This window comes from Pieris brassicae, chromosome 7 (assembly GCF_905147105.1).
Source record: "Pieris brassicae chromosome 7, ilPieBrab1.1, whole genome shotgun sequence".
NCBI lineage: Eukaryota > Metazoa > Arthropoda > Insecta > Lepidoptera > Pieridae > Pieris > Pieris brassicae.
In genome coordinates, this window is record NC_059671.1 from 12,298,887 (window position 1) to 12,315,748 (window position 16,862).

Consider the following 16,862-nt stretch of genomic DNA (forward strand, 5'->3'; position numbering starts at 1 on the left):
TCTTCTGAAGTTGTTAATAATAGTGCATTTTCCTTTTAAAGCACCAAGCAGTTTACCAATATCGTCTTTCTTGTAGACTTGCCAGAATGTTGCCCTCCCCCGGCCCTACCGAAGTTGACTCCGCCGTTCCGTCTCCTCGCCAATCTTCTGCAATGTGACGGCGCCTTGCACGTTCTGCGTTGCGTACTCGAACGTGCGATCGACTTACGTGCGCGCTCGTTCTCAGAGCCCCAAGTGCATAAGGTAAGCTTTTTATGTGGTTAAATATTTGTGATTTTCTTGGGAAAATATTTAGAGATAGCTAAGAATGAAAACCTGATGTTCAAAACGTAGTGTCTGTTATGAAAAATAATAAAATTTTACACATTATATATTGAACTTAGGTACTGTATTCTGTAAGCGTATATATGAATGTGATGATCGATTTTATATCGAGCTGTTCCCTGGAAAAAATCCTGTATAATCCAACTTAGGCCGAGTTAGTATTGTCTTTGGTTAACATAGCTTTTACACATTGAAAGAAAACAAATTTTTAACCGGATTAAAGCTGTTTGTATTATTATACACTTATAATTATTTTACATAATTTTAAATTTATATTTTTCCGAGGTTTAACGCCCACCACGCAATGTAAATTCGCTCCGGTATCTACACATTTCGGAAATATAATATATGTACCCCAAAGAACGGCTCGGTGGCCGTCGATACATAATTTTATATTAATATAACAAGCCATGAGTGTTTCGATGTCTGTCTGATGATGTTTCGAATCAAAAAATGTGACGATCGAAGTGTTAAAATATTTTAGATCACCGTCATCAAAATTAATGAAACTAAAGTTATATATTTGATCATAGATTTTTTGGTAGTTTATTTTTAATATTCTATCAAAATCGATATTTTTTCCGTTTCAATTAAAAGTATTTTAAGTATTCCAAAGTACTTTTTAGCTAGGTTTTTATTTTATTTTTGCCTGTAATTGCATTGTCCAATCCGAACTTGCAGGCGTTACACCTAATCGGCTACGCATTACGTGACGAAGAGAGCGGCCATTACGAGTTCCTAGCGTTCGCGGAGAGTGCGGCGAGGGCTGGAATTGTTGACTTGCTGCAGAAGTTGGCCGTCAGCCCGCGCGTAGACGCACATCGGGCTCTTGCTAATTGGCTGCTTGCTAAGATCAGGTAAATATTAGTAAAAAAAACTTCTGGAAAATGTCATCAGCGTGACCTTGATGGCAGGAAGTCTTCCACGGTTCGCCTCACTAAACATACTCTGGAATCGTTTCCCAGTTGGGTCTTGCCTGGGAAAAACGACCTTCAACTTTAAAAAAAGAGCATACTCAAAGGCCGGCAACACCTACTAAAATGAGTGTCCATGAGATGCGATGACTGCACTTTTTGGGCGTCCTGCAGGATTGTTTGTCCCCTATAAAAATCCAATGACTAAAATTCTGTGATTTTACATTTTTTTCTTTAAAGGCAAGAGGTGACCAGCCTTCTGTGTCCGAATGTCAATTTTACCGTACGACCGTTTTCCATTGGTATTTTTTTTATATAACAGGAGGCAAACGAGGATGTAGTTATGTTGAGTGTAAATACATGCGTTGCCGGTCTTTTAAGATTTGGTACGCTCTTTTCTTAAAGGACCAAGAGCTAACTTGATTTCTTTAAACGAAAAACATATATTTTCTTCTTTATCCAGCCAGCCTTAAAGCTTCTGTGTGTTTTTTACTCTTGATAGTTGAGTATGTTAATTAATAGGTATATTTTAAGTGAATAATATATATCATGATCAATGATTATGTAAATCTAAAAGGCAAGTAGGTGATCTGCCTCCTATGCTTAACTTTTTAGGTCTAGGCAAGGTGGTTTCCTCACGATGTTTTCCTTTACCGTTGGAGCGATTGTTAAATTCGTACATAGACAGAAAATCCATTAGTGCACAGTCAAGGTTCGACCTCAGGGATGAGAGTCGCACGCCGAAGCCATTAGGCCAACACTGCTCTCCTATGTAAATAATATATTAACATAGTTTATTCTCAACTAGCGTATTGCCGTAGATAATTTAAAAAAATGTTTAAAGTAAGATACAAACAATATTTTTTTCCAGGACACTTTTAGGACGACCAGATGAAATGGGAGATGGTGATAAAATGGATGTAGAAAATGACGACACGCCAGCCAATGACTCGGCCGGTAATTCTACTTATATCATAGAAATAATCAATAATTTTCGTTCATGCCATGAGTTAAGTTCGGTGACGCTTGTTGTAGATATGTTCAGATATATGTTAAATGAAACACTTTGTTTGAAGCTGGGTAACAACTGACTTTAACCGTTTAAAATAGCTTATACCTAACATAAAATTACGGTTAGAGGTGTTACGACTACGAAAACTTATAAAGTAAACTGCTGCTTTTTATCTAAACTTCTCTATTTTAGAGAAGGAGAAAGTTCGTCGCGCAAAATTAGCTGCTGAAAAGCGTGCTAAGGTGATGGCTCAGATGCAAGCGCAGATGAACAAGTTTATCACCAATAATGCGACGCTCTTTGAAGAGACCGTCACTGAGGTGAGATTAAAAGAGATTCGGATTTATACAACACAGTCAAGTTTTGTAATTTTACATATTAAGTCATAATATATATTATGACTTAATAGTTTCGCTTATTAAGTAGGGTCTTTAAATGATCGAGGATTTTATTTTTACTCTATAGGGACCACTCGCATACAACAATAAAGTATAAGCTAAATAATGAAATGCTATGCTATGAAACGAATGAATGCAATGTAACCGTCTAAGAGAGTGCCTACGTCCGGCTACACTCCCGGGGCGTAATTACGACGATTTACGCAATTATAAAACTAAGAAAGTCTGTGTGAGCAAAATGTACAGCCTTGGCTCGTACAAGGTCTATAACATACGAACCATGTAATCGAAATATCTATAAAATATTCAATTAAATTGTCTTTATAGTAAAGGTGTTTTTGGTCCTTCGAGCCGGAATCAAAAGAATCCTATGTATGTTTCAGGTAACAGAGGAAGAAGAATCTGAAGACCTTGTGTCTTTGTACTGCGGTTCGGCCTTGGGCGTTTGGGGTGGAGGGGTTACCGATATGCCTCGCGTTTGCATCATGTGCCAGGAACAGGTGAAATAGGAATTTAAGAAAAACACTTTTTGAACGGATTGAAGCTATGTATTATTATTAAAAACTTATAATTATCATATTATAGTAACAGTTACCACGCACGGTGAAAAGCACGCGAAACGTCGGAAAAAATTAAGTTTTTAATAATATATAGCTTCAATCCGTTCAAAAAGTATTTTTCTTAATGCGTAAAAGCTATGTTAACAAACAAAAAGCTAATGTTATACTACGAGATAGGAATTTATTAGAAATTTCCTGATAGGGAATATATCTTAGTGTTAATCTTTGTGGTTTTCGTATCCTCACTTAAATCCAGCACACTATAAACTCGCTTTAATTAAACATTAGAAGCTTAAACAATTACAAATAACCTATTATTGCAATCCAAACGCATTACAGGGCCGCGTAGAATCAATGACAGAGCCACTAGTGCTGGTGGCATTCGTGCAGCAGTCGCGCGTGCTGTCCAGATCTCCGCCCCCCGAAGTACCGCAGGCGGACCAGGCGCAGGCTGAGATCCCTGCGGACATCGGAGCGCAGCCACACGTGTCCTGCTGTGGACACGCCTTACACGCTCGCTGCTGGAGGAAGTATGTCGACGGAGTGCTGGATAAAGAGAAGCTCAGGTATCTCAAAATAATTTATTTTTATTCTATTCTCTCCCTTGTATAATGTATGTATAAGTAATAATTAGAGATAAGAGATCACCGAAAAGATAAAGTGCGAATAGTGAAGACAAGTGATAAAGTACTGTGTGCGCGTAATTAAAGCAACTAGTAACCATATTTTGTGAGTGGTTTACCAAATTGTGTTTGTGTACGTTCTTCACGAATTATTCTCGTACGTCAAATGCAATACGTTTTTATTCCAGACCTTACCGCATCCGTCAACCTGTCGCGTTCGACGTAGAGAAGAAGGAATACCTATGTCCATTGTGCGAGCGGTTGTGCAACACGGCGTTGCCGTTATTGCCCGCGCCGCCCATGCTGCCCGGCAACCCCCCCATTCTAGATGAGGGAATATTCGACTGTGCACTCGATCTTATACTCAGGATGAAGCATCAGGTATGCCGGTTTTGTTGGAAGGATAATTATGTATGTCATTCAAAATGAATTAACACAATTATTAAAAGGTTACAATCTTTTTTCTACACTCTTTCGGTCTCTTTCTCTCAAATTTTGTGTATGTTGTGATGAAAAGAGACAGTTGAGTGGTAGATAAAATGGTGCAATTATTCGATTCTATGAATAAGGGCGGAAAAAACGTTCTTAAATAATATATCAATTATTCAAACATAATTCTCTGCCTACTAAGTTATACATGTAATATCACCAGGTATGCTCGGCATCCGTGCACCTGTGCACCGAGTACTGCGAAGAATTGCATTGTCGCGCACGCGCACGCAGCGTCGGCGCTTTATCTTCCGAACCCGAAGAAGAGAGCGCGGACGAAGCCGAGGTATACGTCAGCACTCACGCGGAGAACCTTCTCCCGCATCAGTTCATCACGCAGTTTGAGAACCCCATACCTGAATACAATGAGACCAGCAAGCAGTTGGTTGAACAGTTTGTAGCGGTGAGTCTTAAGTTTTTCTTTTGGTTATTTAATCAAGATTTAACAATTTCTGATGAAGAAGGGACAACTTAAAAGTTCCCATAACCGACACGAGAGAAGAGAGGCGATATGATTTAGAGCTAATTGTGACTCTCGTATGTCAAAATTCAATAACATTGTTTACTATTGATCAATAGATTTTGATAAATTGAAGAGATATTCTGTGCTAAGTAACAATTTCGAATCCGTACTACCCAAAATGATACCTATAAATTATCATCTAGTATTCTAGTCGAAGTTGTTAAACTGACCATCTTTCAAGAGTTGTTTTTGAATAATTCAGATGGTGCCAGGAGTGTTCGGTCAAGCTGAGCCGGGAGGCCTCACTGCCCTCGCCGCTCTTTATCGTGCCACTTCATACACCGTCATGAGCACCGAAGCGGTGCTGCAGGCGGAGAAGAGGCCTCTGCTAGGAGACCTGCCCTCGCGGCATAGGGACGCCCTTCAAGCCCTAATTCGACTAGCCGCGGCTTTGCCCTCCGTCTGGCTCGCCCCTAAACATATATCACACCACGCCCTCAGCACCCTCAGCATCTTGGAGAATTCGTCTCCTCTCTCGCATCACATATTCAGCACTCTAGTCGCAATGGTCTTGACCGTCCCGTCCCTATTTTCAAAGTCGGCCGGCCCGGCCAGACCGGCCCATTTGGCCAGGCACTTCACCCTGGAAGCCTTTCGAGCCCAGATCACGAGGGCTCTCTTAGTCGTCGATATCAAACCCAGCGAACCGATGGAGGGCGTCGAGAGGGTCAATCCCCGCAGCCTGCAGAACCTGCTCGCTCACGTCAAGCTGTTGAGGCGAGGCGAATTGGACATCGAGAACGTGGATCCGGCGGAAGTTTGGGCGGACGCCAAGAGACAGTGCCACGCCTTCCTTCGATGCTGCTGTCTTTTCTACCACTTCCTGAGCGATATCATCCCGCCTACGGAACTGACGGAGGTCGGGGGAGACACGTGGGAAACGATGTGCGAATATCTGGACCTTCCGACCGATTACAGAGATCTGATGGAGGACAGAGGGAGAGTGAAGTCCTTAGAGTGGGTCGGTTATTCGGATGAGTGGTTCAAAGGGACGATACCCAGGCGGATAGCGCTGGAGCCCGATCCGCCCAGATTGATCACCTTGCCGGAGGATTTCTCGGAGCTGATGAATATCGTGTCGGAGTTCTCGTGTCCGAACTCTGAGCGTGAAGACAGCAAAAATCCAACGATGTGTCTGGTCTGCGGGCAGATATTGTGTTCGCAGAGCTATTGCTGCCAGATTGAAATCAGTAAAGTAAGTGGATTTTGGTTCTTTATTTCATTTGACAATTAAATGTGTATATTAAATAATCATAAGATCCACTGAAGTATTTCCGAACCGCTTCGACATAGGATGCTCAAAGAAAAATCAATTCTTAATAGGCCGTCCACGCACTCGCTAGCCCCCTGGTATTGAGGGTGTCCATCGGTGGTATCTTTTAACATCAGGTGGGACGTTCGACCCGATCAATAATAAAAAATAACTAACTTGTCTATAAGAATATTGTGAATATTCTCTGAGTATCAAATTTTGATATATTTTTTTTAATTTACTTATGCGACAAACTTAAGCATGTGCTTAAATGAAAGCGGATTTTATTGAGACATTGCTTGGAGTAAGTAGTATTGACATTGCTATATTCGTGGCGCTCACCTTCGAACCTTGTTTTCAATAATCCAATAATTAACGATACCGCCTTAGCCCGGCAGCCGCGCAGGTACGTCGGGTGAGCTGGTGGGCGCGGTGGTTGCGCACGCGCAGCGTTGCGGCGGAGGAGCCGGCGTCTTCCTGCGAGTGCGCGAGTGCGAGCTGCTTCTGCTGGCCGCGCCCTCGCCCACGAGAGGCTCCATGATGCCCGCGCCCTACTTGGACTCTTACGGGGAGACCGATCAGGTTCGCCTTTATAATATTATTAAACGTATACAAATATTTTAGGCAAATGTTTATTATATAACTGTATGTACATTTTACTTAAGATTCAATTCAAAATAGGTAACAATACAATTTTCTGGCAGCAGCTTTCCTTAATTTTGTTTTTATTTATAAAAGTTTGGCAACGTTCGGCACACTGATACATTGGTAAAATAACCACAATATTATATTTTTTATTTGACACGCATTTATAGATATGACACACAGGAAGAGATAATTCAAATACAGTCAAAATCCGTTTCTTTTTTTAATTCTTTTTTTTACTAAGGACCCCTACGTACTAGCCTATCGGGCACGCAGTCAGTAGCTAGGTAGCAGGGGAGTGTCGAAGTCTCCCCTTTCTTAAAAAGGGACCGGGATCAAAATCCGTTATAACGACATCGAAAGGACTACTCATATTTGGGCGTAAAAAACTGATGACGTTGTTATTAAGTACCTAATACTTAGAATTCAGCCGCGACCTTTGATTTTGGTCAATATAACCGGTATGATGTTCTAAACGATGTCGTCGTAAACGGTTTTGGCTGTATTAACAAATATTAAACAGTTTAACTAATAAATTGCGTCATTTTAAAATTAAAAATATAGACAGAATCCTTTTAGCTCTAGGCCTCTGGTTTCTGCATCTGTTCCGTGATCATTTCTAATAGAAAAGTAGGTGATCTACCTTCTGTGCCTAACATGTGCCGTCGACTTTTTGGGTCTGATGCCCTACGACCCCAGGGATGACAGTCGCACGTTGAACTAGGCCAACAAGGCTATATTTCAAATAAAATGTATAGTATTTGCGTATCAATGAATCGTCCCTAATGCATTCAATTTTTTTTACATTATCAGTGTAAACTCTATATAATGACACTAAAGGGACTGTGCATTTTATGGCGTTATAGAGAGTTGTCGTTAAATCGAGAAAAGAAAAACGTATATAAAATCAAATCAAAATACTTTTATTCAGTTTAGCGCATGCTTATGAATATCAAAATCGTGTAAGAACGCGAAAGAAAGACTACGCGATCATAAATCGTCCATGACTCCTACTTATTAGTCATGGTCAACAACAGTCTACACGTGCAAGCAATCCCAATTTGTAAACAAAAGAACGATTTTTTAAAGGGTTCGTATGCATGATCGAGTTTATTGCGGGCTAGAATACGTACAAAAGAACACACGTACACAGCTGCGCAGTTTTTACTCATTTTAGAAGCTTTTGTCGTAATTATTGACAGTGGGTGTAATGCTATGTTGAGTATCATCGTATGCAAGACAAGCTCAACCAACCAAAGCCAATTGTTTTATTGGAATAAAATATGGTCGCATTTCTGTTAAACCCATATTAACGCCACCTATTTCCGTAAATTTCGTATTAAAAATTAGGAATACTTAATTTTTAAAAAATTACTTGTGTCCCCTTCTCATATTACCTTATACTTAGTAAATGCAATTATATAAAAATCTCCCAGGATATAATATGAAGAATGGTGCTCCGTTTTATACTATTAATATAATTTTAGGGTCTTCGTCGTGGAAATCCTCTCCATCTGTGTCCAGAGCGATATGAAAACCTGAGAATGATGTGGCTTAGTCACGGCATACACGAGAGAATCACGCGGGGTGAGGTCAAAATATATACTAATTATAACGCAAAAGATTGTATTTTTGGTGAGTGTGTAACCAGTAAACTACTGAACTGAATCATTTCACCATTAGATTGCCAGATTATCCCATAGCCACTCGCTATATTTGTGTTCAATATGTTTAAAAAAATCTCCCATGAACAGGCGGTAATGGCTGCTATTGATGTTTATGTAACAAGGCTTGTAAATTGTACAACAATAATCAAGCAAAGCCCGCGTATTTCCCATTCTATACAAAAGTAGAATATACAGCTTAGATTTATTATATACATTTTTTCTTCTTGTTATCCTAATGTGCTTGCTTCCTTCAGTACCATTGATCGAAACCCCTTCACGGGTAAAAGACTCCTCCAGCCTTTTCCCAATATGTCTGTCCATGGCTTTCGTTCTCTATTTGCCTCCTGCTACCGCTTCTATATCCACCTTTTTTAGGGTGGCCTCTTCTCTTTCTTCCCTTTGGTCCTTTCTATATAATTGACTTTATAGTCCATTTATATGTGCATTTTGCTATATGCCCCCGCTCATTACCAGTCTGTTTAATAATGCATCTGTAACTTTTGTTTTTCGTCTTATTTCTTCTTTCTTTTGCTTTCTGGAATGCTAATAGTTTGTTTTTTTAATATATATCAAATAATAAGGACACAATATATTAAAGTCAATATATAAACTTGATTTAACTTTTCAGGCATCGACACAAACATGATATTACCTAACACCTGGCAGAACATGTGAGGCCAGCCCCGGCGGCGCGTCCAGATCTTCCGAAGAACCTAAGGCCGCGTATTCTCGACTCACGTGAGGCGACGCATGTCGTGACGTACCGCGTCGCGTCTATCGTGTTGTGCCGAATGGGACAGTGAATAGTTGTGATATTATGAACTTCGAGAGTGACAAATCTTATGATGAATTCTGTCGAGTATAATTTCGGTTGTTACTACTACGTAAAATGTCCTTAGAATTAGCCACAGAATAGTATATGCCCGAGACTAATTAGAGTGTGACAGCTAGTTTCGATTATTTCTTCCGGCGTATATTGTTTTGCCTGTTAAATGGAGTGTTTAGGCTTAGAAAGATTTTGGGTATAACACGACTGGTTATATCTCGTTGCTATATCCTATTTTGTGTGTATTTACATTTATTTAGTCTTAATAAAAATTTAGAAAAATTGTGCAATTTCTTTTCTGAAGTATTTGTTAATTTCTAAAGAGTAAATAAATCTCTTTGAATATATATTATATATAATATTATAAATATGAATCTAAAATTATGGAGATGTCCTAAAGTTGTAAAACTTATGGCGACAAAACAAATGTCTTTTCATATAATTCAAATAAATTAAAAATAATGTTGCTTTATTTATGCGCTTGAAGTACCTATCTTTGGCGAATCTTTTGGAGATCTACTTTGTGCCAAGAGAAAGTTGTATTTACAAGATTTTTTTTAAGTTGATAGAGAACAGAGTATTTTGACATCAGATATTTAAAAGAATTTTAGATATTTCAAGTTACTATGATACTTGTTTTGATTAGATTAGAGGCCTTTGTCGTTAGCAACTATTTTCTTTGTTAATCTTATTCGTATTTAATATAAATGCTTTATTTAATATTTGCTTGTTTTTCTCAATTTACCTGCTCGCTTGTACTGTACGTTATGTACACGAAGATTTAAGTCGAAATAACAATGTACAACGTTAACGAAACTACTAAACTAAAATAAATATTTTAGTTGTGGTTTTGTAAAAGGAAGCTATTTTCTCTTTTAAGTTATATTCATCCGATTTTATTTATTTTTCAATATTGTTTATTAAACATAACAATCAAATATACAGTATTTACAATTTTCTTAACTTACTTAATAATTAAAAATTTATAACAAGACAATTACAACAAATTTAAAAAGTTTGGTCCCCGTGGCAAGTCTACCTTTAACGCTGGCAGCATTTCCTCCCTGTATTGCGATACTTATTCGTTGAGAGAGGAAAGCACCAGCACCACTCTGGAGACACCGGTACTATCTACCAGGCGCCAACTTAAATCTTTAATTAATGCCTGTGCATTTAAACCCGACGGGCCAAGAGTCCACTCCAAAGGGAACAAAATAGAAGCTGGAGGAAAGACTAATGGCAACGCAATGTGATTGAGGGTCCAAAAGGGTGCCAGTGTTTCGTGAAGTATAAGAATTAAGCCTTTGACCGGCTTCCCTTGACACCAACCTTGCGCGGTCAGTAATTGAAGTGTGACCTAATACGTTTTGGAATTCAGACTTGATAAGCCTGGGTTGAGTGCGTTTATTTATTTAAAAAAAAATTGTATACAAAAATAGTTTAACAAAATGCTATTAACAATGTGCAGTAGTTCCATACAGACGTAACATTAAAAAACTCATAAATCTATGACAATTTACAGCAATAATAATTTTCTACTAATATTGTGATAATGTTTAGCTAACGCATTAAAAAACTTAAGTATGACCCCGACGTGATTTGAACACGCAACCTTCTGATCTGGAGTCAGACGCGCTACCGTTGCGCCACGGAGTCCATACATTAAGTAACAGAACAGTGTATGTGTCTCAGCCTTTTGATAAAGTCAGTCCGAAACAACAACACATTAAATAAAATATAATTTCTAAATGTTTTTCTATCTACTCTAACATACATTTTTTTAAGGCGCTATGTGTGCTGTTACTAATGGCTGATGGCTTGCACAGGATATTAGTTCTATAATTTAGTCAGAAAATACTGCCGTAGTGACTATATATTTTTTATAATTAAGTGACAAAGTGAATAAAAAGAGATAGCTTAGTAGCGATAAGGCTCTGCCCTTTGCATCATGTTTTTGTTATTTTCTTAGATTATTGTTTATAATCTTATTTAATTACTGTACAGAAAGTGTATATGTATATAATAAATGTGATATGAATACAGCCAGTTATCTATATTGATATCTCACCCTCAGCGATAATCTTATAATATAAAAATGAATCGCAAAAACGCACATATTCACACCCATTTACAAAACGTTTGTATGGGAAAAAGAAAAGGGCTGTTTTAGGGTTTTCCCGGAAATTATTCAATTTTTTCTCGCCGTAAAAACCAGCCTTAGACTTCAACGAACATTTAAAAAGAAGAATTGGTACAATTGGTCCAGGCGTTGTAGAGTTATGCGCTTACCAACACATTTTGCCATTCATTTTTATATTACAAATAAAGAACTTCAGTGTTTTAGAACTACCCTATTTGACGTAGTTTTGTTTTCTGCAAGCAAAATAATTCCATGTTTTGGAGTTCCGACATTGCCTATAGGTTTTTTTGTTGTAAATATTGAATCATTCTATTAACTGTCCTACAATTTTTGTCATCGGGGGATGTGGTGTGAAAGAGGTATAAATATGTTTACCGAGTTCTCTTTGAATTTCATTTTGTTTTGCATTTGAAATAACTTAATCAAAAATTCAAGTAAGGCCCTCGTATTACTAAGGCACCGTTATGTTCTCAACCACCACCACTTCCATTACAACAAGATTGCTGAAGAACACCAAACATAGAAAGACTTTCTGTAATAAACGTGTTTGATTCTAGTCAAGTGGATTTTATCAATATAAAATTTTTTGGCCATCATAAATAACGTTAGGAGTGAAATAAAAATCAATTTTACAAAATATAACCTTTAATTTCAATTTATAATATAAATAAGAAAAGATGAAATATATGAATCATTGAAAAAATAGTTTAAAAAGTTGACCAATTATAGGTCTAAATATAAAATATTTTCTACATTATATTAATAGATAATAGATATATAAACCTTTAAATAACACTTATTTAATTTATATAAATTAATTTGTGTAAATTATGTAATAAATTCACATTTACATATTTTAAGTAACTTTACTGAACCAAATATTCATTAACTAAATAAACCTACTTTTTTAAATTGCACAGTTTTTGCCTAATCTTAAACCCAATGCGGTTAATCCAATAAGTATACCTTAGTATTAAATAAACAAAAACTGGAAGATATAGCACTGCTGCTTTAGACAAATTCTTTGGGACAGGCATGACCCTGATAAAATAAATATAAAATATATATATATATACACTTTATTAGGTGATTTCTATTAGTCTTATAACTAACATATAAAATGAATTAGAAGAGATCAAAAATATTATTTGCTAAAGATTTTGTATTGGTTTTGTTTTATTCTAAAAATATTATTACATGACAGTTGTTTTATCATCTGTGCAATACACTGTTACCTTACTTTGGTGGTTACACAAAAAGAGGTTTTTTATTGAATACTTTGATAAAATTTTAATAAAAAAAAATTTCATTACCATGCGGTTATTAAATACAATGGATATCGATAACTCGAATGTCAAGGGAACGCAAAAAACGAGCTAACGACACATGATTTCGACTTACAAGCGCGATTTCTAAGTATATTTTTCGAATGTAGAGTCGAATTTGAGTAACAATTCAACTTAAGTTTTGTAGTGTATATGTTTTTATAAATGTATTCATTCATTCATCAAACAATATATAAGGAGCCCTGAACTCGAACATTCATTTTGGATGTTATTGCTATTATTTCGGGGAATTGTCCATGTCCATCCATCCATGTCATACGTCATCATATTTTACTAACTACGGCTTACAGGGCCTCCGTTTTGAAATTCAAGTTATATAGTATAAAAATGTATCATCAATACTTCGTAGGGCAATAACATTTTGTTCGAGTTACAAAGTCTAAATAGTTCGAGATACCGCGTAATTAGGGGTTCAGCGGAAATGAATTGCAATTTTTGTCGACTAACTAAGGATTTCGATTTAACAAGGTTCGAGTTATCAAGATTCCACTGTATACTGAAAAATTATCGTAAATAAAATTGGCGGCAATAATATAAAAGCATATCAGATAATTTCTTAATTATATTTAAATAAATTCTCAAGCACTGCTGCCTCGCAAATCATTGATTCTATTAAGTTACTAAATTTTTACAAAAAGTATGGAATTACTTAAAAATATAACAACACAGATAGCTCATAACTATAAGAAATGCTAATAATACATTAAACTTACAAATATTTGAAAAGAGCTGCCTTTCTTTTCATTGACATTGGAATTATTCCATCATCCACACAATGAATACTTAATAAAATACAAGAACTATATACCAATTTGGCACAATAATCTTTATTGTTTATAATCTCTAGCCTCTGAAAATACTAACAAAATATACAATTAATCTCTGTCACTTATATTTAACTCCGTTTCCATGACTCTTATAAATACATTTGGCAAGACTATTCCATAACATGGCAATTTTAGATTTACAGTAGTTCACCCGTGAAAACATGTTTTAAAATTCATCATTATCAAATGTCTTGTTACTGTAAATTAATACATTATAGATTAATACTGCCATCAAACCAGTTATTACAGTAATAATACATTAATATTATGTTGGGAAAAAAGTCTTTTCGCATTATATTATGTATGAACTTGTAATAAAATCTCTTTGGTCTATGGCCTATTTGAATCTGGCTAGTTTTGGTATCATTAAAAGTTTAAATTTTGAGGAAGATAATTCCAAATTCCAATTAGGAAAACGTGTTTTTTTATTTTATTTTTGTACTGTCAATATGAATCTAATGAAGAAATTCTATACATTTTAAAATTTCACTACAAAAAGCGTAGAAATGCAACGCAAGCCGCGAAAAAATTGTTTATGGGCCTCGTCTCTCAATGTCTGTGAGAGTAGAATCCATCCGGAAATTTTGATGTCAAAGATGCACGTCGCTCTTGACCACAAAACAGTTTTGGCACATTTGAAAAAAACTGGGTACACAAAAACGCTCGATATTTGGATACCTCAGCTACGAGCTCACTAAAAGAAACCTAACGAACCGTGTACTCATTTGTGATTCTTTATTGCGACGTAATGTAACCGAACCATTTTTGAAGACGCTGATAACTGTTGATGAAAAGTGGATCACGTACAACAAGAACGTGCGAAAAAGGTCGTGGTCAAAGGCCGGTCAGGCTTCACAGACTATGGCGAAACCGTGTGTGGTGGGATTGGAAGGGCATTATTCACTATGAGCTGTTACCACCAGGCAGGACCATCGATTCTGAACTCTACTGTGAACAACTGATGAGATGAAAGCAAGAAGTTGAGAGAAAGCGGCAGGAATTAATCAACAGAATGGATGTGCTTTTTCATCATGATAACGCTAGACCTCACACATCTTTAGCCACTCAGCAAAAATTAATATGGCTTGGCTGGGAGGTGTTAATGCATCCGCCGTATAGGCCTGGCCAGATTTCCATCTGTTTCGGTCTCTTCAGATATCTTTAGGCAGTGTCAGGTTAACATCAAAAGTGGACTGCCAAAACCAACTGTTTTTTGATCAGAAGCCCCATAATTTCTATAGCAATGAGATGATGTCCCTACCTACAAGACGGCAAAATGGTAGCTACATACTTTAGTTAAATGTAAATAAACTACATTAAATAATGTTACAATATTTTTTTTAAATGTGAAGAATTTTTTTCCCCAACCTATTAGTACCTTAAATACCTTGACTTTCACTCACTAGCTACACAAACATGTATCGTTTCGCAATGGACGCTTTTGTCTTGATAGAGTCACTCTACGTGGTCCCAGCTCACCCTGAAATATTGAATTTGTCTTAATAATTAAGTCTCACTCTTTTGTCCAGTCATTATACTTAAAACGTAAATGTTTAATACAAGAATAGAGGTAGTTTTGAATAACATACATTAGTAATCCTGTTCCATAAAGTTTTAAAAAACAAATTAAAGTTTATATGGAGGTTTTATATACACTTGGTATAATATTTTGCTAATTATATAATAATCTGACAAGAAAAACTTACTTCTACACTAATTACTCGCAGTGGCTGTTTAGAGTATAATTTGTGTGCCAATGTCATGAATATTGACTCTACATTATCACACTCAGAGTCCAATAGTGCTGATGTCTCAAAAAGCTGTAACATGAATTATTAATAAACTGTACAAAATTGCTGTTTTGTGTATCTTTTAGTATCTACATGTGGTGTGTTTTTGATATTTATTAGTGTACATTGTGTTACCTATATGAATAAATGATTTTTAATTTTGAATGAAATTACTCTGGTGTAGACACAACTAGACAATAAGTGTTATGGTCCAATGCCATTGGATTACACATGCAATATTTTTTGTCCATTATGTAGAAGATACTTAATAGAGCCACAGAGATTAATTAATTTAGAGAACTTTAGAACAAAACATAACAGAGTATGAGTAGATTTAGTAGAGGACATATTTAAATAAGTATTTAATGAGGATAATTTAGTGTACATATTCTAGGAATTTTTTTATTTTAGTGAATCCATAAAAATACTAACAGGCATCCCATATTTATCAGCCAACCGCTGAGCATATGTGGTGGCAAGCCGTGATTCTGGAGTACCACAGTCACACTTGTTACCAACCAGAACTCGTGGAGCACCCATCAATCCATGGGATTCTATCTCTTGCATCCAACTAGCTATTGACTGAAATATCAAGCACACTTCAAACATTAATTAACTCATCTAATAAAGTGAATATAATAAATTATAAATATTTTTAGTGGTTATTAACAACTTTATTAATTATATCAATATTCATATTAAAAACATAAAAAAGACATACATGAAATGTTTCTGGTTTGGTGATATCATAAACAATAACAACTGCATGCACATTTCTGTAATAATGCTGCACCATTGATTTACGAAAACGTTCTTGACCAGCTGTATCCCATAATTGTAGCTGAAATGTATTAAAAAGATAATTATACTTTAGTGATAAGGTGTTGTGGAGAATGATGTACAGTTAATAAATGAAAAATATTGCAGACTAGATTATATGTAATATATGCAGTGTATTTATTGTATGACGCATTTGAGTTGGTAGTCTAGCAGTAGGCTAATAGGATAAGATTCTGATTATATACCAGGAAAATTCGAAAAGAGTGAGAAGCAGTCAGCAAGACTATTACATAAAATATATTTAGATTCAGTACCTTAATATCTTCATTTCGTATCTTTATGGTTCTTTCTCTAAAATCTACGCCAATAGTTGCCTCTGATTTATCTAAAAACTGTCCTTCACAAAAGCGAAAAGTTAAACATGTTTTTCCTACTCCCGAATCACCCAATACAATTATTTTAAACACTTTTTTCTGTTTTAATCCAGGTACAGACTCATTAGCAGAAGTAGACATGGTTTGAAACGGCAATTGAGTAAAACCTAAACGTTTTAAAAAAAATACAGAACTATGTGGCTATGTGCAAACTGCAATTGTGATAATGTAAATATTTTGCATTGAGGTTTTTGGTTTTGACTTTTGATGTGTGTATTTTGACATATACCAATTACATACCGTCGCGATTTTTTCACCATCATAAAAAACATGTATTTTTTTGGTCTATTAGTTAAATTTCAATTGCAAAGA

The 16,862-nt window shown here is 36.1% G+C and overlaps 2 protein-coding genes and 1 non-coding gene across 6 annotated transcripts in view; 1 reads left to right on the top strand and 2 right to left on the bottom strand.

Annotated features, from left to right (window-relative positions):
- The window catches only part of LOC123712632 (E3 ubiquitin-protein ligase UBR1), a 41,358-nt gene extending 31,403 nt beyond the window's left edge, over window positions 1–9,955 (top strand). For all 4 annotated transcript variants that reach the window (XM_045665858.1, XM_045665855.1, XM_045665854.1 and 1 more), the window contains 12 exons: window positions 77–243; window positions 1,006–1,181; window positions 2,110–2,195; window positions 2,443–2,570; window positions 3,032–3,148; window positions 3,548–3,774; window positions 4,020–4,212; window positions 4,484–4,723; window positions 5,046–6,038; window positions 6,486–6,677; window positions 8,228–8,327; window positions 9,036–9,955. In XM_045665858.1, coding sequence (XP_045521814.1) covers window positions 77–243; window positions 1,006–1,181; window positions 2,110–2,195; window positions 2,443–2,570; window positions 3,032–3,148; window positions 3,548–3,774; window positions 4,020–4,212; window positions 4,484–4,723; window positions 5,046–6,038; window positions 6,486–6,677; window positions 8,228–8,327; window positions 9,036–9,082 — 2,666 coding nt within the window. In that variant the 3' untranslated portion in view covers window positions 9,083–9,955. The remainder of the gene's footprint in view (window positions 1–76; window positions 244–1,005; window positions 1,182–2,109; window positions 2,196–2,442; window positions 2,571–3,031; window positions 3,149–3,547; window positions 3,775–4,019; window positions 4,213–4,483; window positions 4,724–5,045; window positions 6,039–6,485; window positions 6,678–8,227; window positions 8,328–9,035) is intronic.
- An 862-nt stretch (window positions 9,956–10,817) lies between these two features.
- On the bottom strand, window positions 10,818–10,889 carry Trnaw-cca. The gene has a single exon. It is a non-coding gene; the product is annotated as a tRNA-Trp (tRNA).
- Window positions 10,890–12,216: 1,327 nt separating this feature from the next.
- Window positions 12,217–16,812, bottom strand: LOC123712105 (putative Ras-related protein Rab-33). Its single transcript, XM_045665058.1, has 5 exons — window positions 16,431–16,812; window positions 16,058–16,177; window positions 15,769–15,918; window positions 15,253–15,366; window positions 12,217–15,026 (listed from the first exon to the last, which is right to left on the bottom strand). Exons 1-5 carry the CDS (start codon window positions 16,629–16,631, stop codon window positions 14,949–14,951), a joined length of 663 nt encoding a protein of 220 aa, XP_045521014.1. The 5' UTR covers window positions 16,632–16,812; the 3' UTR covers window positions 12,217–14,948.
- Window positions 16,813–16,862: the final 50 nt, after the last annotated feature.

Coding starts and splice junctions, on each gene's coding strand:
- LOC123712105 (XM_045665058.1), bottom strand. CDS start 16,631: ATGTCTACTTCTGCTAATGAGTCTGTACCTGGATTAAAACAGAAAAAA. Junction 15,919..16,057: donor CCAAACCAGAAACATTTCAT/GTATGTCTTTTT, acceptor TTGATATTTCAG/TCAATAGCTAGTTGGATGCA. Junction 15,027..15,252: donor TGCGAGTAATTAGTGTAGAA/GTAAGTTTTTCT, acceptor TCAATATTTCAG/GGTGAGCTGGGACCACGTAG.